At 34.3% G+C, this 26,814-nt stretch overlaps 1 protein-coding gene across 1 annotated transcript in view; it reads right to left on the minus strand.

Moving 5' to 3' along the window:
- Positions 1-6,782: 6,782 nt before the first annotated feature.
- Positions 6,783-26,814, minus strand: part of LOC139697985 (protein mesh-like) — a 42,509-nt gene continuing 22,477 nt past the window's right edge. Inside the window, exons 4-23 of the mRNA XM_071596840.1 lie at positions 24,673-24,902; positions 23,859-23,996; positions 22,222-22,390; positions 21,619-21,730; positions 20,274-20,419; positions 18,996-19,189; positions 18,210-18,358; positions 16,150-16,431; positions 15,497-15,629; positions 14,200-14,347; positions 13,872-14,060; positions 13,627-13,764; positions 13,410-13,546; positions 12,350-12,479; positions 11,748-11,889; positions 9,501-9,652; positions 9,237-9,419; positions 8,277-8,825; positions 7,320-7,473; positions 6,783-6,867 (exon numbers count right to left, since the gene is read on the minus strand). Coding sequence (XP_071452941.1) covers positions 6,783-6,867; positions 7,320-7,473; positions 8,277-8,825; positions 9,237-9,419; positions 9,501-9,652; positions 11,748-11,889; positions 12,350-12,479; positions 13,410-13,546; positions 13,627-13,764; positions 13,872-14,060; positions 14,200-14,347; positions 15,497-15,629; positions 16,150-16,431; positions 18,210-18,358; positions 18,996-19,189; positions 20,274-20,419; positions 21,619-21,730; positions 22,222-22,390; positions 23,859-23,996; positions 24,673-24,902 — 3,560 coding nt within the window. The remainder of the gene's footprint in view (positions 6,868-7,319; positions 7,474-8,276; positions 8,826-9,236; positions 9,420-9,500; positions 9,653-11,747; positions 11,890-12,349; positions 12,480-13,409; positions 13,547-13,626; positions 13,765-13,871; positions 14,061-14,199; positions 14,348-15,496; positions 15,630-16,149; positions 16,432-18,209; positions 18,359-18,995; positions 19,190-20,273; positions 20,420-21,618; positions 21,731-22,221; positions 22,391-23,858; positions 23,997-24,672; positions 24,903-26,814) is intronic.

A 26,814-nucleotide genomic window follows, 5' to 3' on the forward strand; every position in this document is an offset into this window, starting at 1 on the left:
CTCAACTTCGTTGAAGTTCATTTAATGACATGTCTAACTACTTAATCTCTTTTTGTCTTTAGAAGTTTATAAATTTTCTTTCATACCCATTCCTTCCTTTAATATACCTTGATAAAATTATCATTTTTCTTTATTTTTCATTATAGTTTTGGCTGTGAAGTCTGTTCGCTATTATTCGTTGAAGTAATCCTGAATGCTAAAAAGGTTTTAGGATATTTTATTTTGTCATCCATGGCAAATTTCTGTTTCCAGAAAAAAATGCATACTTCAGTTTTTTGTTGCATTTTGTCTGTCCTGTTTGCCTAATTTTATAATGGAACACATACAAAACTTAACATGTGAGAAAGACGACATGTCACATGTAGGCCCACTATGAAAATTTTTAGTGTTAAATGTCATCGTTATTCACACTTGTGTGAGTGGTATTCCCGAAGGTTTTTGGGGATTTTATTGGCTCAGTGACTAATGTACTGGCTTCCCATTCTGAGGCCCCAGGTTCTAATCCTGGAAGTGGTACGATTTTTCAAAGGTATCCTGATCCCTACTCAAGTGTCATGTAGAGTACAACATCCGTTGGATGGCACATAAAACTGTGGATTTCTTGGTGCCTATCATTAAAAGGCCATCCCTATTGGTGAAAATTACCTTGGCTGTGATACCGCTCAGTATCTTTTAAGTTCTCCCATCATCCCGCCCAATTGCATAGGGTAAAATCACCCCAAAAATGACCAAAAACCTTAAATCTGATTTTTATGACAATTAATGTAGAGTGATTTTAGGTGTCAGGCTTGCATATATTGCAGGGTTATAATATGAGCCTAGATTTTGAGGTCCAATGGTTAGAGTATAATGTGACAAGTAGGGGACTTGGAATGTGTGAACCAATATTTAACACAAACTATAACATGAACAAGTTTGCGTAATTTCCCTTGCGTAATATCTTGGGATGGGTATATTCAGGTTTTAAAAAATCTGGAATTGAATCCTTGACTTCAAATTCCTAATACTACTACTTGTTTTCTGAGCCTGCAATGTGTATTTTTATCTGCATTGAAATTTATTTTTGCCAAGGAAAATCTATAGCATTCTAATCAGACTGCTAATGAAAATGGCTTGTAGTGAGTTGCCCCTCTAGCAAGTGATCACAGTGAATAAAGTATGTGATAGTTTTCGTATTCTTCCTTCAAAGGTATAATTTGAATAAATTAGGAGGAACTAGATTCATAATTTTTGCCTTCACTTTCCTGAGTGCAATTTCTTAATAGAACTTCATTCATTTTAAAGTTTAAACATTCTCATACATCAAACAACTTGACTTAAATGCTATGTCATCAAAAGGGAGTTTAACTTCATTTAGAAGAAAACTTATTATCTCCTAATACTGATAACTACTCATTTTTTCATTCTTTCTTGCAGTTGATGCAATTTATCCAGGCTGAAAAAGGAAATCTCTTGATTAATTTTTCTGGTTTATCTAACCCATGCATCTACAATACAGTGGAAACTAGCCTGAGACTATCAATTTTGTGTACTAAAAAGTCGTAGGTACATATTCAGCTAAAATAATTTGTAATGCATATAATGCTGTATTGGTCCCATTATCTTACTGTCTTTAGTCATCAATCCAATAGGATTGATTGGAATCAGTTCTGTTAGGAAAAGTAAATATAAGAATGTGAATAGATACTATCTATGTCATGAAGTTGAAAATTGAAGATTAATAACCTTTCCCAAATCATCTGAAGGTATTATAGCCTGTTGATAAACATAATTTGAAACCGTTACCCCTGGCCAACAACTGCAATGATAAAGCATTAGTAAGGAGGTGAAGATGACATGTAGTAGCACAGGTCTGAGCCGACTAGTGTATGTGGGTTTTAATTGTACTGATTGATTATAATATCAACTGGCGATGGCTATATTGAAAGTATACCTTAAATTATGAATGACCAAATGATCACTATTTTTTAGTATAATTAATTAATCATGGCTTTGGTGAGATTGAGTCAGTGTGGTGGCTAGTGTACTGGTTTCCCATTCCAAGGGTCTGGATTTGAATCCTGGCAGTGGCAGGATTTTTCAGTGGTATCCTCAAATCATATTGTGCAATGTGTGGAGAGCACTTAAAGTGAAATATGCTGTCTATTAGATTAGGATGTTAAATTGCTTGCCTTGGCACCTTTCTGTTTAGAGTAGGCTACTAATTCTAATGTCGCATTTCTCTCCACCCTTCCTCCATTACGTGGAAAGCCTAACTCTTCCAAAGGAACTACATATTCCTAATGGTGCAAATTACCTTGCCTGTCAGTTGCCTCCCCTAATAACTATTACTTCAACATAGCTTTCAATGTACTACATCATCAGGCAAGTGCAATCTTATACTAAACAGTTTTAATATGGTAGAGGAAGTTAGTGGTCTAGAGTATTGTGAGGGGGATATATGAGGTGGCACTTGTCTTCAGCCTGAACCCAAAGATATAGTACATTAAAACCTAAGTTACGATTATTTCTTTCTAATGGAGAAGTGTTATCATTTGGTCATTTATTTTGTTCCAATTCCACCATATTACCCCTGAATTCTCTCCTTTGGTACTCCTTTAAATCCTTCAACTCCTCAAATATCAATTTTGAAATCACTGATCTGAATCCAATTAACATTTGAATCTGGCCTTGGGAAAAATTCCAAAGGAAAGTTTTCAATAGATCTGATTGAACTATCTCCTCTGGCATTTATTTCCTTAGAACTTTTGTTTTATTCAGAGAGTTATTTTTTCACTAAGAATACAGATTAACCCTAACAGTGTTTTAAGTAGGAAATACGAAATTTTATTCTCAAATCGCTCCCTTCTAATAAAATTAATATCTCAGTGTTAACATTATTTTTGGTTATCAATCTCCGGACACAAATGATGAATTTCAAATGATAAGAAAATCATCACTGACAAGGTTATTTCACAATCTGTATATCCCTGTGTAATGCCGAGCAAGCGATAAAAATGTTGCCACTCAAGTTGCTAAGCACATTAAATTTCTCAATGTATGTATAAGTATGTGAGTGCACCATGAAAATTTTGCAGCTGAGGGTGATGATTCAAAGTATGTACATATTGTGCTATGCATAAATTTATCAAGGAGAGTTTTAGATATTCTCTTGCGTTGATGAGCGGAGAAGTTCAAGCTTGATGTTTCGAATGGTGTGGGATTAATGAGTTGAATGATTGACTGGATTTTTTATAATTGTTGTTTTCTTCCCATGAATTCTTCTCTTTCTTTCATTTATGCCTTCCTTTGTCTTAATAACTCTTCTTTTCATCTCCAGACCCTCTAAGAGGGTGTGCAGTTTTACCCCTGCACAGGGAGTTGGCACCATTTTATGGATGCCGACAGATGGTACATGTGTTCAGATTTATTTTAATGTTATCAGTGTGAGAAGAAGTTTAACTGGAAGACAACTTCTGGATATTTGTTGTTCTATTTTTAAGATATGTTTTGATCTGTTGTTTTTGTTAGCTTTGATATATTATATATGTTGATTGAATTTATTGTTTTCAGATATGAATCATACATTACCCAGTTTTTGAAACTCTTAAATGAAGTGGCATTCTAGTGTACTTTCATGTTTTTGAGTATTATCTTTTTCATGTTGATAAATTAGGTGATACATAATAATGGAAATTCTTTCAATTGATCTGTTTTCCTTCTGCTAATTGTAGTTTCATGACATATATTTTAAGTTTCCAGGGAATTGAATGAATGTGGATCCTTGAATAGTTTTGTATTTTATGAAAAGGCAGAGTTGAAATAAATGACTTGAACCTATCTGTCCATCATTTACGTGTGAAGTAATTTGTATAGGTTTGTTAATCTGATCAGGTAGACTTTAAATTACTGTTACATTTGTTGTCTTTGTACTTCAAATTTCATTCATCTCAGTGTGTGTACAAATGTATTTAAGTTTTATTTTCCAAGATCATCAATGAGGAAAACTTATTTCTTATAATAATCTATCCTTGGTTTAGGAAAGAAACAGAGCACTTGTAAATCTGCGAAATATTTCAATTCTCATGGCCTTGGTTTCAACACTTTGCAGATCAGACACAGATAGGGATTAAAATTCAGTGCTAATGAAGTGTAATTCTAAATGTTAGAGAATGATGAAAGGGAGAAGTATAAGAAAATGGAATTAGAAGTATTCAACTGGGGGAAGGAGTAGCAGTGTTGCAGCAGAAGAAAAATTGCAGTATCTCAAACAATGAATGAAAAAATCGGCGAATGAAACAATAGGAATGATTAACTGAAATAGGATTAGGAAGTCATTGACTATAGAAGATATAGTTAAGAAGATTGGTGGAAAAAGAAAATGAAAAAACTTGAACACAAAACTAGGTAGAAGAAAGCACAAAGAATAATCTAACTAAAAGGAAATATGATGGAAAGAATTGTGGGAGGACATAAGAGTTTACAGAGATAGGACAAAATGGATGCACTATAAGGGAAGGTAAAGGAACCATTATTAGAGATCTAAAGGAGAGAATATTATTCATAGATGAAGATGTTATGACAAGTTAGAAAGTATATATGTAGAGAGGAACTCTGGTAAAGACAATAGCCCTGGTAGTTGAGATATAGAAAGGGAATAAAATGTTGATAATGGTAGCTTAGGACAAACAATACCTGACTGTGAGATATGAAAGGCAGTAAAGATAATTAAATTGAAAAAGGCTGTGGAAATAGCATCCCTGTAGAACCACTCAAGAATTTAGGAAAAGGATGAGGGAAGAGTTTTTATGGGCTCTTTTGTAGGCTTTATGAGTGATGGATTAGGCTGGAAGACTTTGTTGTAGCAGTATAAAAGCCTATCCTAAGAAAGGTAAAAGCAAGAGTATGTGAAGATTATAATGTTGATTTCACACTTGGCAAAGTTATACCTTATGATCAGCATCGACAAAAGGATGGAGAAGAGAGCAATTGACTACTTATGAGAAGAACAGTTTGAGTTTAGAAAGAAATGGATGTGCAATGCCATAGCAATAATTAGATCACAGAAAGAAATATAGAGTGCAATCAATATGTTTTTGTTTGTTCAATGAATTTCTAGAAGGCGTCTGGCATAGTGAATTTGGCACAATGAATGAATGTGCTGTAGAAGATAGTAGTTGACAGGAGGGACAGATGGCTTAATCAGAACCTGTACATGTCTGGAATTGCACAAATGTGGGTAGTGAATGGAGAGTTAGGAAGAGGAGTAAGGCTGGACCATTATCACCTGTCCTTTTCAATTTATATGCTGAGGAAATGGAAAGGGTGACGCAGGAAAGGATGGAGTGTAGGTAGGTAGGGAACTTGTCAAATTGAATTTGACGATGATCAAGCTATAGGCAGCAATTATTCTGTGAAAGGAGGTCTGCTGCTAGCCTCAGATTAAGGATTAACCTTGGGTTTGCTATTTTTAGGATTAAATGTTGGTGGTACATAGGTTGATGATTATTCCAGCATGTCTCACAGCTGTGAATTGGTTCGAATTAATCTTTAGTGTCAATGCACTGTTATAGTTTTTGATCTTCGATGTTTTTCTGTTAAATCTACAAGTTTTGCAAAACATTACCTCACCATCTTTAATTGTCTTTATTTGCTGTACCCATATGATGAAATGTCTTTACTATCAAATGGTAAATGAAAGATTACAAGGGTCATAATAATCACATTTTTACTCTTGGGAGCAACTTTTATATCACTTTCATTTATGAAATATGTAATGTATTGTGGGTAGATGGAACATATTCTAAAGAAAATTAACCATGTATATTCAAAACTTTATTATGTTAACTTAAATTCTATGTCATCCCACGTACATTTTCTTTCTAAAACTAAAGAAATTTACAGTTGAGCATGCCTGTGATTCAAAAAAGATGAAAAACCTGATGTAATTTTGAATTAAGTTCAGTAATTGCTTTGGTTATCATTGTTCATATTGCATACACCAGATTATTCAGCAAATTGAGGAAACATTTTAAATGATTAGCAGTCAACTTTCAGTTTTATCTTTCAGATGAACTCCTGAATACTGTAATTCCTTTGAATTCAGAATTTTGCCAGCCATCAGCGAGATAGAATGCAATCTTTAATCCCAGTATATTTTAAATATCTTTCTTCTATTCATCAAAATATAGGTCAGTTTAGTTCCCATGTACCACTGGCATTAAGAGACATTGAAGGTTCAAGAGTGGAAAGAGTAAATTGCCCCTCTGGAACTCCTCATTAATCTGCTTGTATTCTCCTGATTTTTATTAACATATTTCTTAACCTATGACATTGCTACCTTGGTATTGTCTAGTATGATACTTGAGACTGTTTGCTTTACCAAGGGATTACTGTGTTTTTCCTTCTGTCACAGAAAATAGTTGCCCACTTCTATCTTTTACCGAGCAGACAAATAATTACGTGAAAAAAGCATTTTTGAAAAGTAGTCTTTTTTTTAAATAATAATAGAAAATTATAAAATTAATACAAAGTATTGAAAAAATGCATACTCAATCACACTTTGCTATGATGGGCAATGCGCTGCACAAAATTTTTGTGAAGATTTGATCTATTCAAATCACTATTGTTCCTAAGCACACGAACACTTGTGGCATTACTTGTCATGTGGTGCATTTTGTTAGCATCCTTGCAAATGAATGCCAATGTAAATGAAATATTGTCTCATATGCAGTCATGAAACCAACTTAAGCCTTTCTTGAGGAAATGTCCTTTTTATACATCATTCACTGAAGGTAATCCTTTCACTGCACTTCAGTTTCTTTGCTGACGTGGAGGGGATACTTTTCACTCTCATTTGATACTGGCCTCTCGTAATCCCGTGATCTACTGCAAAGTTGGACAAGTTCACATGAAACATTAATATCAACAAGAAAAGATAATGATATTTATTTATATATTAGTTGACTAGTTATTGAAAATGACCTTTTGTAGAGCCATGAAAATAAATATTGATGCATTAAATAGCATAGAACCAGAATTATCTGCCAAATGTGGAAGACTATTTTTGTTCTTTTGAATGAATTATTTGTTGTATGATTTTTAAAGTATTGCTGTATTATTTTAATGCTTAACTAGCAATTTTTTAAGCTGACATTAAGTGTTCAGCCAAAATCTGCTATACAAAAATAGAGGAAGTCAAGTGAGATAAGTGATATTTCAATTAATGGAATCACAAAACTTAATATTACATTAGGACTAACAAATATGATTGAACATTATTATAGTCAAAGAGACCAAACATGTGCAAATAATCATATTTCACACCAGTTCCTAGTTACCTCAAAGATGGAATTTCAGCTTCTTTCTGTTGTTTGCTCCTGCGCTTTATAACTTGGTACACACCGCATATAATTAGTAAGAGCAATGGGACCATTACTGCCAATATGATGCCAGAGGTTACCCCTGCTTGCCTAGAAGAGAACTCTTGGGCCCCTGAAATTTCCAAAATAAAGGACTTTTATGTGAGGCCACCAATTCATGTTTCACAGGAATGATTTGGGAGGAAAATTTGTAATCTGTGAATTAATATTGTTCAATCTGATAACTAAAATAAAATCACTCAATCCGATGGTTCTATTTTTGTTTTAGTCAATGACTCTGTGATATCAAATTCATTACTACCTGAAATCAGACTTTTCTAAATGAATTTACATTGATTTTATGCCAGTGGTACTAATTGTTGTTGTTGTGCTTGGGATATCTGCTCAGTCCACCCTTAATGGATCCCTATGTTTTTTGGTGCAATCAACATGAAAGGAAATATAGATTGGGCATATTCCATGATGGATAGGTTTTAAATGGACATGGGAAATTCTCCACTCCACATGGGATCAATATTTCAAACAATTGACAAGTCTGAATTCCTCATTAAAAAGTCAACTCATGCATTCAGAATCATGTATGTATCCATGGAAAGCCATATATTGTGATATTTCTTTAAACAAGTGAACCCAGTGGAATGGAGTATTTGCCATTTCTTAAATAAATACAAAGGTGCTCTTTTATTAACAAATTTATTTCTCTTAAATACACCACTTTTTTTATATGTAAAAGACTTTATTGGGCTGATCAGTGAAAGAAATGGGTTTGAAAAATCTCCCTTTCCACTGTTTCAATTGTTCAGAAAAAATCACTTCATCAGCAGATGAGTGTTAGAGAGTTTGTACCATGCACACTTGCATTAATCACCATTGAACTACGTTTTGAGATGTTTCGCAGGAAGGCTTTGTTTTAACATTCAGTCTGCATTCCCACAATGGGAGTGTGCCTGCCTTCGGTTAAGGGATCACTGGGCACACTATCCAAGTCACTCTTTTTATCACTACTCTCATCAGAATCCTCTTTTTTCTTCAACGGGTCCTCCAAATCCCACACTTTATCCTCAAAATCAACATAAGGCTTTCCAGGTAATGGTTCATTAGTGTAATACACCTTATCATATGATCTTCTTTTATTACCACCACCCTTTTTTGGTTTGGGACCCTTACCCCCAGTTCCCTCATTGGAGTTGGGAGGGTGGTCGAATGGCATGTCTTCGTCAATATGATCGTCATAGGGCAAAGCAGTCAGGGGGGCAGTGTTTATGGAGGAGGGAGGGTTTTCACTAAGGTTATTTGGATTGGTGGAGCTCTTGTAAAACTGCCATGAAGATTCCTTGTCAGACCCTAAGAATTTTTCACGGTAGCAGAAGAAGACTAGGGCTAATATGAATAAAATGGGAACTAGCACTGCCAATATAATTCCCGTTGTTATTCCAGCCTGGCGTGCAGTGTAATGGATATACCCTAAACAAGATAAAGATTTAGTTAGTAATACCTCATTGTGGTCATAAAGCTCCAATAATATTTTCCCAAGTGAACTGAAATATATAAATGAATGCTACAGATTTGATGGTACAGAAAAAGTTAAATTTCAACCATAAGCCCACGTAGTGGTAAAAGCTGATTTTAAAACACTCATAAATATTAGTGTCTACATTTTAAAGGACATTTGTTGGACTATGATTTGTTGAATAAATTTAATTCTTATGTGAATGCAAATTTTGAGAATAACATAATAATGAGGACAAGAATAGCTAAAAAAATAAATTGACTGAGCTGTGTCATCAAATTTTAAGGTGGAATATAAGACTTCAGTTTTAAGAAGTTTCCGTGCATCTCATTTTAAAAATACAGCTAAGTGAAAAGATTACTCACTGAGACATTCTGTATAACCATACTCTGGCATGTTCCATCTGCCTGCTGCTGTGCATGTACGTCTTTGATCTCCAACGAGTACAAAATCTTGATTGCATTCAAATGTTATCTTTGTTCCTGGAGTGAACAGGAAGTTACTCTTTCTTCCAAACCTGGGTGTTTCCAAGATGCCACATGATATCACTGCAAAGATATAACATTGCTGTATTAACAATTTTTTGTAACTAATCCAAGGAAAATTTTTAGTGGAATATTTGTATTTACCTCTCTTCTTGTTGGATGACTTAATATTAACAAATTCATCCTGGTATAGTTTGGAGTACCGGGCAAAATCAGTATTTAAACTCATTGCATAGTCATATCTACATTCAATTGACGAGCCACATATTTTTTTGGCCACATCCCTGTCTTCGGATCTGAAAGCAAAAATATCACACATTAAATATTTTTAAGTGTACAGTACATTTTATTGAAATGGTTTACCTTACTTATCTACATATGATATTAATTTTGTTCATGTGAAAATTTGTCAAAACATTAGGGTGAGTATTTCTATAGTTACTAATGGTCCAGTTCTTGGTCAACAGCAAATATTTTAACATGCATTTTTAGCCAGTTGTTGCATAGCTAGGGTCTATGATATGTGTGTGTGGAGAAGGATGAAAGAAGAAAAATGGATGGAAAGGAAAACAAACAAAGGAGCACTAGGTCTGGTGACCTGCTGACATGTAGCCGGCTTCAAAATCATTCAAGATATAGTACACTGAAAACTTAAGAGTACTACCCAATTTCCTGAAGATTTATAATAACTTGACTATGCTTGTCCTGGCAGCTGGGGTAGAGGACAGCTGACAAGGTAGAAATGGAGAGCTCTCAGACTTCAGCACTTTCGTGGAATTGAAAGCACCTCAATATTTTTAGTTTTTCCTAACTAAATTCATTATGCTTCAATGCATTTCTTGCTAAATTTTGGCATGACAAACAACTGTTATAATAGCATTATTTGTAAATGCATAAAAGTTATCATACTCAAAGTTATCATATCAAGTTAAGTGAATTTGCTGGATAGCCAGAATAGAACAGTCACAAGCACTGGCTGTCTTAAGGAAAGCTGAGTCAGATAGGATGCCTCCAGAGCTATATTAGGAAGAATTCATAAAGGACAGAGTTTTTCTTTGTCCATCAAATAAAATGAATGGCGTTAATAAACCATATTCCCACTTTTGTCTCAAAGTCCTGTACCGAACGAGTCCCCAAACAGTCTTATTAAAAACCTTAGTTTCCAGAAGTTTTTAAGGATGGCAGCCTAGCAGACCTAATTGTAAAAAAATATACAATTTCCCTTGAACAAGGTCAATGAAAGCAAGTGAAGGAAAGACTAAAAAAGATGACAATATGTTATTATCAGTATCTTTACTTGAAATGTGAGGTGGGAGTACATATTTTATAGGCTAAATAATACATATTGAGTGTGGAAAGATAGAATGTGCCTACAGTGTAAAGATCCAATCTTCTGGATATGCAAAATATCCACAGAAACATGCATGGACAGGAGGTAGAGAATGGTACCTCCACTAGGAACATAGAATTTGGTAGAAAGGGGGTTAAAGCAAACAGGAAAATTAATAACTGGATGCATATTATACATACATACTATTCAGAAAATGTTATCATTTTTTGTGAAAGCATCTTATGATGAGTGGATTTTATGGCATTTATAGAACATGAGTAAATATGACAAAATACCACTCGGCAGTAAGAAAACATAATGAAAAGTACCCATTGGTTGTTACAAGTACTATGCTTTTATACTTTTTAGGTGCCATGGGCCATGTAGATCTTTAGTGAATGAATGATGAAATAATTGAGTTGGAACCACCACAGTTATCAACTTGAGGCCAGACCCCAACTGGCACTACGACCAATGGTTGGTGAAATTCACACATCAGGGTAGGGGGGACAGTTCTTTTCTTTGTGTTGCCCATATAGTCCTCAGAAGACCTGGTACCCAAAATATCACAAACACTGGGTAAAGCTGAAGGTGCCCAGAGGCATCCCCAGGAATCGAATCTGGGGCCTCCAGTTAATAGCCAAGCACTCCACCCAATGGTCTACCAGGTCCCTGAGTGAGGTCTTGTCGTTTGATAATTTATTGATGGAGAATATAAAAATTTCTTTTATTTTAGTGTTCAAAGTGAAGACCACCATTTCGGTTCTCTGAATTTGAATTTTTTCTCTAATTATTTGGAGAAAGGAGTACATTTGAACAAGTTCTTTTCTCAAGAGTGTACAACAGAACTTGAATACTGTAGTATGCAACAGCATAATTTGCTAATTTTTATTGAAATTCCCTTCAAATCAGCGAATCATGTAGCAGCATGGAGATTATTAATTTTTATTGCATTATGCATTTGTACTGAATATATACAGTTGGGCAATATATTTAAAGGTCTTTATTCTTGTCTGTAATATATCCTGCAAAGACATTCCCCTTTTCCATTCATTACTCACCTATTAACAGGGATTAAATCATCAAGTGATACCTTCCACTCAGGTTCAAATGTTTTGTTTCCATAAAAGCTGGATGTTTTTATCCGATCATGCGTAAATAGTGATACTCCTTTATTTATGTCCTCTTTGTCTTCCAACATCCCTAAAAAAATACAAATCCTATTAGAGCATATTATTTTATGCACAATCTTTATGATGCCATAAACAAAAATATCTACACAGAAGGATTCAAAAGAAAATATACTTCATAATGAGAGCTAAAAATTTCTATTCCATTGGGTATTAGATTTAGGAAGGGCAAAATTTGAAGATATAGACAAAATGCAGTCAATCTTAAATGTGACATTTTGTGTCATATGTAAAAATGACTGCATCTATTGAAAAGTTTATATTTTCCAATGCTTAAAAAGACTCATTTACTTAAAAAGGCTGTAAATTCACCACAATATTCAAAATTTGGTAAAAGAAAACCTATAAAAAAAACTTATTCATCAATTACAAGTTTGTCTAGGTGGTGGAGGGTGGACCTCACAATTAACTTGTGATTAAATGCAGCTAGACATTGTAATATAAGTGCATAAAACTGAATGTGGAATAATTACAATAAATTCCAAAGTCCTTGTGTACTCGTTCCAAACTGCTGACTGAAATTCCCACTTTTTGACCATCTGGCAGGGTGAAGTCATCTTGTTGGTCAAAACTCCAGTTCCCAAATAGCCCTCTTGTTTGGTTCTGCAAGAGTAGTTGCAATATAAGGAAATGTAACAAATGGAGAGACACCATTTTACTTTACTCCTTACAACCCAAGTTGACACTCAGTTTTTAGGGAATACCCAAGGTTACACATTTAAATTTTTAGATGCATTTGACTTTAGTATTTCAGTTATTTAGTTGAATGGGATTATTTGTTTTTAAAAATCATTATATCATAAATTTCAATAACTTTTAAGCTTAACCACATTATTTGAAAATTTTTTCTGGCCTTTTTATCTAAGCTCCTGCTGCACTGCAAACACATGCTGCTGCATTTATTAAAATGAGGAGAGACTAGACATGCAAAATAAATGGAGTTGTAGATTTGAGACATGGGCCCCTGGCCACATAGACACTGGTGAAAAGATTCAGATAAGATGAGGGAGATACAAATGCTATTTTGCAAGGATAGGATTTAGTACAGGTGGCATTATTCAGGTACTTGGGCAGTCTTTTAGTCAGTTATGGAAACTACAGAGAAAAGATAACATGCAGGACTGCCATTGGAATAGGAGCATCCAGCAAGCTGGAAGGGCAGATAACATCAATGAAGATCTCAGTTGAACATTGCTAGATTAGATTTGCTAAGTGCTTCATCAGGAGAATGGTTCTTTACCGGTCAGAAACTTGTACTATTATGAAAAGTACTGTGGAACTTTGACTATTAAGAAGAACTATATTTGAAAAGCTTTGAGATGTTGCTGTGGAGGAAGTTGGACAAGGTTACATATGGGGTGAGGAATGAAAAAGTACATATTAGAAAGGATAGGAGAAGAAAGATCTCTGGTGAAAATGATAGTTAAGACCTGTTTGAAAGACTACATCCTGAGGCAAGAATAATTAATAAACTTATGGAACCATCAAAGGTCAAACACATGAAGGAGAGGAAAAGCATATTTTGGTACTTACTACAAAAGACCAGGGTAAGTAGACTCTGACAGCCATGAAGCCTTTGTTTTCAACAACTTCTACTCCAGCTCCTGACTGAAACATGATGATCACCTCAGACTGATTTATGATATATGTCGGAGTGTAGACAGTAACCCCTGCAGTGAAAAAATTGCACTTTATACACCATATTTCAAATGAAGAGGTTACCCAGACACAATTAGGATTGTAATATTACCACTGAAGTGCTGAATTTTCAAAGATGGTCTATCAAAATAAATTTTCCTTCCTCCAGCAATTACATCAAGTCGATATCTCCACTGTGCATCTGGAGGTCTTAGGCGCACTTCAATTATTGCAGATTGATTGTCTTTAGCTGTGTAGAAGAACAATTATTATTAATGTTATAGAGTGGCTGATTAGGAGGAGCATGAAAAAGAATTTCTTTTTTCTACTTCACTGTAATTTCCATAGTGAACTTACCAGCTATAGCAGTAAGTTGCGTTGCTCTTACTTCTCCATAAATATTTTGATGGAGCTGTTCAAATCGCCCTTGTATGTCCAGTTTATTCTTTTCGGTGTCAGAGTGAACCAACACAAACTCACCCTTACCATTGAAGGTATACTGAAGGTCATCAAAGGTGACAATGTGGGGATCTCCAAAAACGGTAGCTGAGGATTTAAGTTATGAGATTACTCCATTAAATCAGTTAGTTTTATAGTTCCTTGTAATAATTAACATAAAATTGGTAGATATAGTTGCTCAACTTTACAGCAAAAACTTTGGTATCCTGATCTGAAAAATGCTTACCTACAGACGGTGGTTGATAAGCAACACAATCCTGTGATGGCCGTCGCTCAAAGCGGAAGGTTTCACAACCCACTGCTTGCTCTCCTTGCCACATACAACACAAGTAAAATGGAACCACATCATGGAACCACTGAGATAAGGTTGGAACCTGGGAAAATATTTAAAAATAAAAAGCACTTTATCAAATTGTAATTAGAGATAAGATGTTATAAATGTTTAATTCTTTTGTGGGGTTCCTTGGCATTTATTCTGTATTCCTTCTAGGTTCTCACAGCATTTGTTGATTTTTCCAGTTTTGCTGGTATTTCAGTCAGCATCTTCATGTTGAAGTTTTGGACTTTGATTATGGCTCCCTTCACATAGGCCAGTCCTGGCAATTAGGCTATATGTTGGAAGCCAAAAATCGAGTTCAATGCCTTCATTTTGAAGTTGCTGACTGAAATCCCAGAAAAAAATATTATCTGGCAAAGCCAATGTGCTGCAGACAGCAATTCCAATATTTTAAATAGTCTAAGAGGTGCTACTATCGAGGGAAACAGGTGTAGGATATACATGCTACTTACATTACAGGGTGATTTGTAATATTTTATGTTCAGAAAGGGGAGTAAACCTCTGCAGAGCATTTATTCTAAATTATATATATATATATATATATATATATATATATATATATATATATATATATATATATATACAGAAACAGATATAAGGAAAAGGGATAGGAACACATACTATATAAAGGACGAACACAATAGAGGTGGGGAAGGCGGAATCGAACGGATCACAAGAGTAAAAATATTTCCTCAACCGGGACTCGAACACCGGATCTTTCCACTTGCCGGGCGGATGCTCTTAACCACTTGAGCTATCGAGGATAGTCAATTTACCCTGAGATCCGTGGGTCTAATATGTCGCCAAGCGCCCCGATTCTTTCAGCCAAGAGATGGCGTCAGGGGGCTGTTTCACCCACCAAAGGAGAAATAGACAATACACAAGGAAAGGAAAGGACTCTCTTGGCTGAAAGAATCGGGGCGCTTGGCGACATATTAGACCCACGGATCTCAGGGTAAATTGACTATCCTCGATAGCTCAAGTGCAAAAATGGTCATTGAGTTCTAATATCAGGACTCTGACATCAGGGAAGGCAAAAGTACATTCATCAAAATTAACTTCTAGTAAATTAGTCAGAATTTCTTGGCAAATAACTATCCAAATGTTTAGTTATGACATTTTTCAAAGTTACTTTACACGGATAAGATCCAAAATCAAAGCATTAGATTTAAATATTTCTGAGTACCTTGTTAGCTTCATTCCATGGCAAAAATCCAAGGTTATGAGATCTCTGTGGCCTGGAGCCCCACTGTTGATCATATGTGAGCATCAAATAGCTATTTTTGTCATAGCAGCATTGTTGTTCAGATCCCTCAGCACTAGATTTATTGAAAAATAAATATTTACTCCAGATGTTTGACAAAGAAAGAGTATAATTTACTGCATTAATTAAATAATTATTCTTATCTTAATTATAACAAAGATTTAAAATATTTAAGTTACATAGCAAGCCTGGGTGATGATTTCTCTTGAAATTAAATACCTAAGGTTCCCTATTGGGGTCAGAAAAAAAAATTACTAAACCTAAACACATATTAGTTCAAAATTTTGTTGCAAAAATATGCATCTGTGCATCTAGCATTTAATGAATTGGGTGTGCAATTAAGAACATGAGCATCTTTTTTCAAATCCAAGACACCAATAAATGCACTGAATATTATATGTATTTTATTATTATTATTGGTAGGTAATCTACCAGTTATGGTAGGATTTGGATGGAGAATATTAAAATTCATGAAATATTCATGCAACCTTGGCCTTTTCATTAGTACATGCATTTAGGGGGGAGTGTTTGGGAAAAAAATTTCCCTCCTCTATAGTTAAAAATTATATTTTCACCTTGGTCCTCCTGTTTTCACACAGTGGATTGCCCCTTTGTGGTAGAAGCAACTTGGGTTGGAATCTTTGTCGCATCCAAAGTCTGGCAAGTACCGCCCCTTATCATATAGGGCATGCTCCATAGTGCAAGGGCATTGAGGAACAGAGGCTGCAAAGTTCTTTAGGTAACGGTCGTTCATAATCCAGCGGTCACATCTCTTCTCAGGCCATTTCTTACCATCAAGTCGCTCCCATTGGGCATTGAAATACCACCCTAGTGGTATTGGTTTGCTCCAGAGCACACTATTATTTAAAAAAATTAAAAAAAACATTTAGGCATTTGGTATAATATTTATTGTACCAGAACTATGAATTTACATACTAAAAACTAGTTACTTAAAATATTAATAATGATAACATTTATTGTTTTAGGGTTCAAAACCCATGGAACATTACCCCCTGTTTAATAATCACTTCACCCATATCAATAAAACTTCTCCTTTATCTTCTTCATATGACCGACAAACTTGGGTGACATCCTGAGATCCACAAGGGCCTTCATACCACCTCCTCCTCCACTCCCACACCAATTTTCTCCATGTAACTACCCTAACCTCTCTCCTTCCACCCACTGACTCATTTTCTACAACCAACATTCCTCCACAAGCTACTTGCAGATTCAAAAACATAATTTAACAATTAAAATGTGACTTCTACCCCTCTTTTCACTATTGGCAAATGCGCTACCGCCCTTTACATCTGAGTGAACAGTCACTCCATCTTATCTGCCCCCATCACCAAACATTTTATCTCAAAGCACACATCCCGCCATAGCAATCTTTCAACTGCTGTTTTCACATCCAAATAATTGAAATCCTCTCCAAATTTGCAAGCAGCACCCGGTTGAGAACTGAAGCAGAGATCCCTCAAGTATAATTGAAGCAAGTTTTCATCACCCTAGATATTAATGTGATCCATTGGCACCCCTCTCCCTAGCCTTCCCAACTTCTGGTTACACTAATTCCCCAATGGTGGGGGGCCCTTTTTCTCTCCTTCCTCTCTCTCAATCCTCACCCTCTTCAACCACTCCCTCTCCTCTCCTCCTCTATCCATTTCCCTAAACCCAACCCAGGGAAGAGTCCCTCATGGGCATTGCTTTTCTCTGTCTGAAAAAGGCAGCATGATCTTCAAACATTGGTGAGCCACCATGTGAGTGCCCTTTCTATATTGTGAGTGCCCTTTATACAGTTGTATCATTTCAAATGATTTTTATAGCACAAATTTATGAATAAGGGTGATGACCTAATTTTACACAATGAATAATTTTGAATTAATCATAGTCAGGACTATCATTCTAATCTTTAATTGCTGAATTTATTTTTGATAGCTGATTAATATGTACTGGTTATATATGTGGGTATTTTAAAGCACCTTTATACTTTCACAAGTTATTTGCCAGACAGTTCTATATGTTCTTTCCATTTCTCTTGGATCTTTCCTGGTTTGATTATAATTTTCCCCGACTTATCTCTAATTTTCAATGCAGATTTTCCCTTCTTGCTTCCCAGTTTAGCATTATTGTATAGTGCATCAATTTTACCCTTCCCCTGCACACTTACCATATTCTTGCATTGTGTCTTTTACTACCCTTCTTTTGCCCAATTGGTCACCATCTGAATTTATTATTTAACTCTCTGTACTTCCTTCTACCTAACTCTGCTCTTTTATTTGAACAAGTTTTTCAAACTTTAGTTGTTAATAGTATGACATAATGTGTTCATACATTCTCACATTAAATATTTACTAAATTTGACATTTTGAAGCAGTTCCATCGCTTAAATCAGACATATCGAGGGCACAATCATAAAAAATAAACAATGAAGAAATCACATTTTTGCCTAACCTAATTCTGCTTTTTAAGCTAGGGCCTGGTACTATGGTGTATACACCAGCATTTACAATGGCAGTCTTTTAGAAATAGGAAATAGTTTCAAAAAAGCTGCTAAACCATATTAAGGTCTATTCAGTTAGTAAAATAGCTTCATTGAAATAGTTAAGTTGAGAATGATTTATATACTTACGGAGATATCTGTAAGTCAGCAAATGTTGTTGGATCTGTCAAATTGATCATCAAAAATCCAAATTCTAATTCCTGAAGCTCTGGCCCATTATTTCTGTTCCTAAAATTTCCCGGTACTATGGTGTATGCACCAGTGTTTACAGCTGCAGTCTGAAGCAATAGGAATATTAAAGAATCTTATGATAAAAAAATTAAATAAATAATGCAGTAATTTATTTAATGCGCAGCTTTGTAAATAAATTACATATTAACTATAATGAATTGAACAACTACCATTTTTATGTAGGCATTCCCATTTCCCCAGTGTTTCCATAAATTATCCAGTGCATTTAAAGTTGGAAAATAAGACCAATTAAAAGTAAGGACCCATTTTAAGTGATTTCTCTCACAAGTCATGCAATAAATTTCCCCTTTGTGTACAAAGGGAATATGTGCTGTCAATCATCTCAAAATATATATGATTCAATACAATATACATGCAAAAATTGTATGTTATATGGAAATGGAAGTAAGGTAATGACAGCCTGGGAATTCACATGTATCCTATTTTCCATCATTTTGAATTTTCTACCCAGTTCAAGTTTATTCGAGTGCTTTCCCCAAAACCATCATGAGCAATCAATGCTTTACTGTACATGGATTTCATTTATACATGTGTATTCCAAATTGCCCAAATTTTAAGGAGCAAGTATCTTTTCACACCATATTGAAGTTTAGCTATGACTCATGATAAATACTACTCTCTCCAGTGCAGTGTTTCAGTTTATATTCAGCCAATAGTACTTACCTCAATCATATCAATGTACATAAGTTGTGGGCGAATGGTTGTCTCCTTGTAGCCCCAAAGTGAAATTTGGATTGCTGCATTCAAATTGCTGGTTAAATTGTACTTATTCCATGTAATCTTTATTTCAGCAGGGTTTATTTCATGAATATCATTAGTCTGAAAGGAGATTCTCTCAATTGCTGTGGCTGGAGTCTCTAAATGAAGCATAAAAATATTTTATTATTCATGGGTTTCCTTTCATATACTTGTATTTTGAAATAGGATCCGAGTTTTCTGAGATGTTTTCTTGTGATTAATTTGAGAATAATCATTTTATTGCCAGTTTCTAAAGTTTAACAGAATATTGACAACAAGATCAGGAGTTAAATTAATAGAAGTATTATTGTATTTGCAGTAATATACTGGTTATTGTAGGTTATTGTGAGCAGTTACCAGGGTTAAATATTAAAGGTAAATTGCATTTGATTGCTCTCCACATGTAATCAAAAAAGTGACTACAATACCAATTAAATATCATACCACTCCAAGGAATTGAAACCAAGACTTTGGCAGGGCAATCCAGTAGGTACATGCTGCACTATTTACTTTTTTGCGAATGATTCAGTTGCTTCTGCATGTAAACAAAGATAGATATAGCCAGAGTAACAATACTTGAATTTGGAGAATATGTGTTCAATCTAATTCATATGCCAACCTCATTGCACCACTACCATTTACTGTTAATTATTTCTTGATATTAATTAGATGAAATTAAATAGTTATAAGATGATTCCAGAGAGATTTTAATACTGAGAGGATGTTGCAGTAATAGCAGGCATTTCTTTACATGGTGGTCACTCGCTCATGGATTCCCACTTCTGACTTATTCTTTATTTCCTAGACAAACATCATATCCTTTTTCTCAACTTCTCTCCTCTGAGTTTGGGAATCTGATAATAGTTTTCTCATCTCTGGTTTTCAGTCACTCACTTGCATCAGAATGAGGACATAGCATGCAAGAAATTTCTTTTATGCAAGATACCAAAAAATTAGGCTGATGTTCGTTCCATAACTACTAAAAGTTGACGCCCAGAGTTGCAGTAAGTGAAATACAATGATTTCTCTGACAATCACACAGTTGATGCGGAGAATAGACTGTACCCTTTACAAAATACAGAATTTCTTACAGGGGGGTTTAAGTTGAGAGCAAGTTTTCCAATAAAACAGGTTCACAATTTTCATCTGATCTGCAAGAAAAAATTAATATATCATTGAAAATGATGGATCAGCAAAACTTACCGATGAAATATTTTCCTTTCCAATCAAACTTGGAGTCTCCCACTGATACTTCAAATCTCACATAGCCTTCAGCCATGACAAAAGGCTGCACACAAATTGCTCTGTTAGTGTCCACCATTGTGCCCCTGACAGCCTCTGTGTCAAACCTAAAATAGTTATTTATTCATTAATCACCTTTGATCAATTTATTAGAAAAATAAGGTCTGGCTCTTTTTAGACGGCAAAAGTCAAAATTTTTAAATTACTCCATGAAGACTGAACAATGTCTCTCATCAACTACCATAAACCTGATTACTGAATTAATTTCATTACTACTGTTAATTAAACAAATATATCTTACTGCAAATTTCTGCCAAGCTTTCATACATCTTTCATTCAGAATTACCTACAGCTGTCAGAATGGGATTAAATGTATGATTGTCATTCAAAAAAAGTTATCTAATTCAATAAAGTTCGTTTATTTATCAGATACAAAGGGGAAATCCTAGTATGTCAGTGATTTTCCTTTATCAAGATATTTATAATCTAATTTCAATCATTTCCATTGATACTGAATTGCCAGATTGTCAGCTATTCATTTATATATGTACTCAGCTACTCATTGTTCAATGATAGGATAGCTGATAGCTTTTCCTCAAGAGACTCTTTTGTCCTTATCATTACCACGATACTGAACCATGTATGCATTTTAAAATGACTAGAGCAAAATGGCATCTTCTTGGGCAATGACTGTTTATGAGAGTGCAGATTTACACAATTTAAGGCATGCATGAATCTGGGATCACCTGCATAAGAGATCAGCCTATGTATATTAAAATGCCATTTGTAACATCAAGATCCACTTTCTTTACAATTTTCATGTTTAAGAGCAAAGTATTACTGTGATGCTTCCAGGCCTAAGTTGACCATTATTTAAGAAAAGATTAAATTTCACACCATATAAATTATTGGCAACATTTAGTGCAAATGGATTCACTCCTGAATGTTTGATCAGCGGATCAATTTTAAATTCACTAACCAATAGATTTAAGCACTCATGATATGCATATAATTGGTGTATGTACATATACTAAACTTTTTCAAATGCTGAAAAATAAGGAATCATCTTGCCAGTCCATTGAAAATTTACCATGCTTTGCATTTTTAGGCAAAAAAAACATAATTCATTTTTAAGGAAAAAAAATTGCTGGTAAAACATAGTGATTGCAAATAATATAGTCAGCTTTATCATAGAACAGTGGTCTAAATGGGGCACTATGGAACTGTAAGGTGATTGATCTTAATCGATTATCATTTAAATACTATTGGTACCCAACAATTGTGATCCACAGAACACATTCAATACCTGCACACTATCTTCTCATCAGGATGGAAGCAAGGCCCTGTGATATTGACGACAGTTCCTCCAAGCATGTTTCCACTTTCTGGAGCAAACACCAGGTCAAGATTGGCACCGGCTAAAATTTAAATAATTTATTTCACTTTAGAGCAAATTATCAACATTATTCATATTAAGATGGGTGAATTCTCAATCCTGATCTCTTTGAATGAATTCTACATTGGTGATAATAGATAGGACTAATTTTTAAAATATTGCCTTCAAATTGGTAAATGAAAGTAATTGTTATTTCAACAGATTTATTCAATTAAATCATGACTGAAATCATAATATCTTTAATTTCACTTGTCAAAAAATTACCCCACTTACTACTCCATGACTTTTTATACCATAGCCTTAAGTTAAAAGCTTTGATTTTCGTAATTTTAATAGCAATTCACTAATTTAACAAGGAGCACTCTGAGAGAAAATGGCCAAGCCAAACACAAAGTAACTGAATGAAACCTTTTTTAAATGCCAGATTCCAAATGAATGACATATCATTCATTTGGAATATAGCTTCTCTACATTTTTGATTTATGTATACCAAATTCACTGTAATAAACTTACAAATATCCTTATTGCATGTTCCTGGCATTATCTTTTCATCTATACGGAAGACGTGACGTCCAGGGAAGCCATTTGCCCAACCACGACCTGTCAAATCCCTCACCGTTGATGCTTGTGAATATGGACCGTATTCATAGGCCTGGGTTCCATTTCCAGCATTGAAACCAACCTAGATTTTAAACAGATAGATGTAAAGAGAGAAAAAACAGTGAAAACAAAATATTGAAAAGTTTTCATGACAAAATATTGGCAGTGAAATGTACATATTTTATTACAAACAAACAGTGAAATTTCTTTTAATTATTTCATGGGGGTCAGTATGGAATACAATCGAAAGAGGAAATTTCTACAGCATGATTTGTTAATGCTACAAAATTTCAATAGCAGAAAATGGCTCTGAATGGAGTGTGATGATCTGGGTTCGAATCCCAGTCAAGGTGAATGATTTTTACACTCTGAAATTGTTGCATTGAAATGCACATTAGCGGATGACTCCGTTAAAAGTTACTGTTGCGGCATCTTCCGCAGTTTCTTTGGAATTTGTGAAAATTATATTTTCGTTTTGTCATAACCTATTAACAATACTTAATACATCTAGGATGCAAATCCTGATTAAGGAAAGCCTAATTCACGGCATAAAAAGGTGCTATTTAAGACCCTCCAAATCATTAAAAAATGCCATGATGAAATTAAAGCTATTTCATTCTTTAAACCTAGGTTTCACATTAAAAGATAGAAGACTTCTGTCATGGCCTAACTAGATTAGGCACAAGTAAAGCAGAATGAATGAGCTAAGAGAAAGAATGTGATTTCAATAAGGAATTAAAGAAGTTATTAATTGCAAGGAAATCATAACCTATAATATTGCAATGGTTTTACATTTTGAATTCATAATCACATTATTTTCCACGTCATTGTGGAATTCAACTCAAATGATTTATGGGAGGGCAGTTCCACAAACAAGAGTCATTAGAAATAAATGATGGGTATAATTTAGACACAGGAAATGAATTTGAAAGAGAATTCAAATATCCTAGTTCTCCTTTAGAGAGCCACAGATGCTGGATCACAAGCATGAGCTTATCCCTTATTTTATTAGATAAATATGTATATCTTCTCTAAAAACAAATTCAAGTTCAATCTCATGCCATACTGTTCAGATTTGAAAGCTTTTAATCATTTTTTTTTAATTTGCAGGGAATCTAATGTTATTGTTAGTTTTTGGAGAAATATATTTATAGCACAGTAAAAGCAAATAAAAAATGATTGAGATGAATTAAAAATAAAAAATTCCTTGTAGAGTAACTCAAATTAGTGAAAGACATAATGTTGATTAGTCGCTAAATATTGTAATGTGAGAGGCTACAAATACCATTTCTCTTAAGTATATTTGAAATGGTGAAATGTTCATTGTTGATATATGCTAAAACTAAACAATGTACCAACTTTTTTGCAAAGTGCAAAATATTTTTTTTAATCAGGTCTTTCTTTTTTAACAGACAAATTCAGAGTTTTACAGCTTTGATATGCCCCCTTGTATGCATTAAAATGTCATTATTTAAATCCCATACTGAAGGACCTGCCAAGACTATTAGGTAATATGTCAGAGAAGGTTGTAATGAACACATCTCACTTACAAATGCTGCCACACCACCCTCTCCTCCTGTAGTATCACCACCAGCTTCTGTGTGACTTGTCCATGTTATCAGTGCATAGTTGAAAATGGCATAAGTGATCACTTCATCAGTTGCCAAAACCATTTGAAATGTATTAGTCTGGAAAATTTTGCAGTAGTCATTATTAGTACCAACACTTATTTCAGGTGACCAGATAACACCAGGATTATTCAAATTATTTATTCAGTTAGATTGCTTTTTGTGAAAAAATTTTTAAAAATAAAATCAGTAAATTGATTTGTGTGGCAAATTTACTTTTTTATTTCACATAACTGGATAAATTATTTTGAAGACAGAGGTGGTCATAATTTTTTAATACTATCTCCATGAATAAAACCAAGTTAATTAAGAAATCAATGGAACTAAAAACCCAAAAATTTATTTCGCCCATTGTGTATTTTTTAATATTTTATGAAAAACTAAGTTTAATTGCTCATTTTGTTCCTCCTCTTATGCACTAGCTTATTAGTTTACTTTTCTGAGTATTCAAGTTGATAATTATCCTATGAATATTTAATCCTCTTTTATTCCAGATCTATATTTTTTCTACTGCTTATTTGATTGATAATAAAATACTAGATTGAAGTTTATGTGAGGGATCACTATTATTGTAATACAGGATACATAGAGCCAGGCTGTAGGACCATTTATCTTTTAACTGAGCCAACAGACTCATTAAATATTAATATTATTATCAAGGACAATTTTCAAAGAGATTCCATGAATAACAAGAAAAACATATAGGCAGCATTGAAAGAATAGATTTCCATCTAACCTTGTAGAGAGAATTGTCAATGCCTCCAGCAAATGACATGTTCTTCCATGTAGCAATAACCACATGCTTGGGGATAAATGTTTCTGCACCAACAACTCCTTCTCGAATGTCCCACATCACTCTCTCACGGACCTCAACTCCAAATTGGTCAGTCCTGTGCTCAAGATCACGCTCCATTCGGAAGTAAACACCTGGTATTCTCTGATCGATATCTGATGGCCTTATACTCCCTAAAGAAAAAAGTATATTAACATCATGCATCTTTGTTCAAGGAGAAAGAGATCCCTGCTACATGGGGAGTGATACGACAAATGGATCATGGAGTGGAGGATACTTTTATACAGATGTGGAACTTGAACAGTGGTAGCATCAGAAAAAAATGAAAATTCAAACCAATGGTAACACAATACCATAGGAGTGGCGAAGATAAAATGGAAAGATTTAATAATTAACATAGACTTTAAAATATACTCATGAAGCATAGGAGAAAGTATATGCTTATAATAAACACCATAAAGAAGAAGGAATATGGATTTCAGACATAGTTTAATAAATATAGCTTGTTGACAAGTCATGGAAGGATAAGTGAATTGAAAGTGGTACAGAAAGATCCTGGATGATACATTTAAAATAATAGTGGCTGATATGGAACAGAAGAAATGCGAAGAGCTGGAGGGATTTGCAAGTGGCGAGCTGAATGCAGAGCTGCTTCACACTATTAATGGTTGAATAATTATTGCATGGATGATTGATGATACCACAGTACAAGACATCACCCAGAGCAAAGGATTCCAAAAGCAGTAATTTAAAACAATGAAATTATAATTCATCCAGAGCTTGTAGTACAAAGCACAAAAACAAAGATGAAAATAGGCTAAATTAGCAGCTACCACCTACCTCACAAGTATTGTGTCATAACATTTTATGTTTGAAAAGAGTTTAGATAAAACTAATATTCCAGGTACAATAATTAAAATTAATTTTTATTTCACATAGATAACAACCCCACCAATCCCCAACCAACTCATTTATCACTTTAAAGAACATTTATTTCCTAAAAATTAATAAAACTATATTAAATAACATATGGATAATCAAAATTGATAATATAAAATATTAGACTAATATGTCGTGAATGCTTAATCTAATATTTATTTCTCATGGGGTAAAATGTTATCGCAACTTATGCACGAGTCAAATTACATTACAAGCATCAAATATTCAGAGATCTAAAAAATTGTTAAGTGCTGTAAGTATAAGACAATGACGAAATATGAATAGGGCACGAATGAATTGGAAAATATAGAGCCTAAAAACATTGAGCCGGATAAAATTGCAGCAAGTGAAGTTTGGATTTCATGATTCTCTGAGTTCATGTTGCACTTTTTCAGGATGTGAATTTTCAACACTGAAATGCAGGCAAACATGCCGCATACTCATCAATAAAAAGGACTTCCTGCTTCTTAAAAAATTACCAATGCACTCTAGCTAGCACACTCAGATATTCATGAAAAAATCAGTCAATGCAATGGAAGCAACTTTAAAGGGAACTATTGAGGTAATGTGGACATCAATTTACATAATTTCATTGACCAATAGTTGACCAACCTATGTTGCTGGTTATATCAACTCATTTAATTAATTTTGGTGGCCTATCATTTAAGGTAGGTTTTGGATGAACACAAACTATAAACTTCTATATTTTTCAGCCTCACCTAATGGGACACAATCTGACACCCTGCACTACAATAAACTGTTCTCAATTCTGCATACATCCTTTCTCCCTTCATTCCATCCAACATCCCCAAAACTAAAGCTTGAACATCCACAAACCTAACTGATTGTATGAATTCTCCACCAACTTTCATTACTATCTCCAGTTTCTTCCATACTATGTGCATCTCCATACATAAGTTGAAGAGCACCATTGATCATCAATGGACATCCCTCCCTTAATCCTCTTCCTAACACAGCCTATCTTCACTTTCCATTCTCCACATGTACCTGAGCAGTTTGATACATGCACAGGTTATGGATAAGGTGCCTATCCCTCCATTCTACTCCTCACTTCTCTTATGCATTAATTCTCTTCAATTTACTCGTTAATCAAATGACTTCTTAAAATCTACAAAAAAAACCCCA

The sequence above is a fragment of the Hetaerina americana genome, unplaced genomic scaffold, assembly GCF_022747635.1.
Source record: "Hetaerina americana unplaced genomic scaffold, ioHetAmer1.1.p SCAF_8, whole genome shotgun sequence".
Lineage (NCBI taxonomy): Eukaryota > Metazoa > Arthropoda > Insecta > Odonata > Calopterygidae > Hetaerina > Hetaerina americana.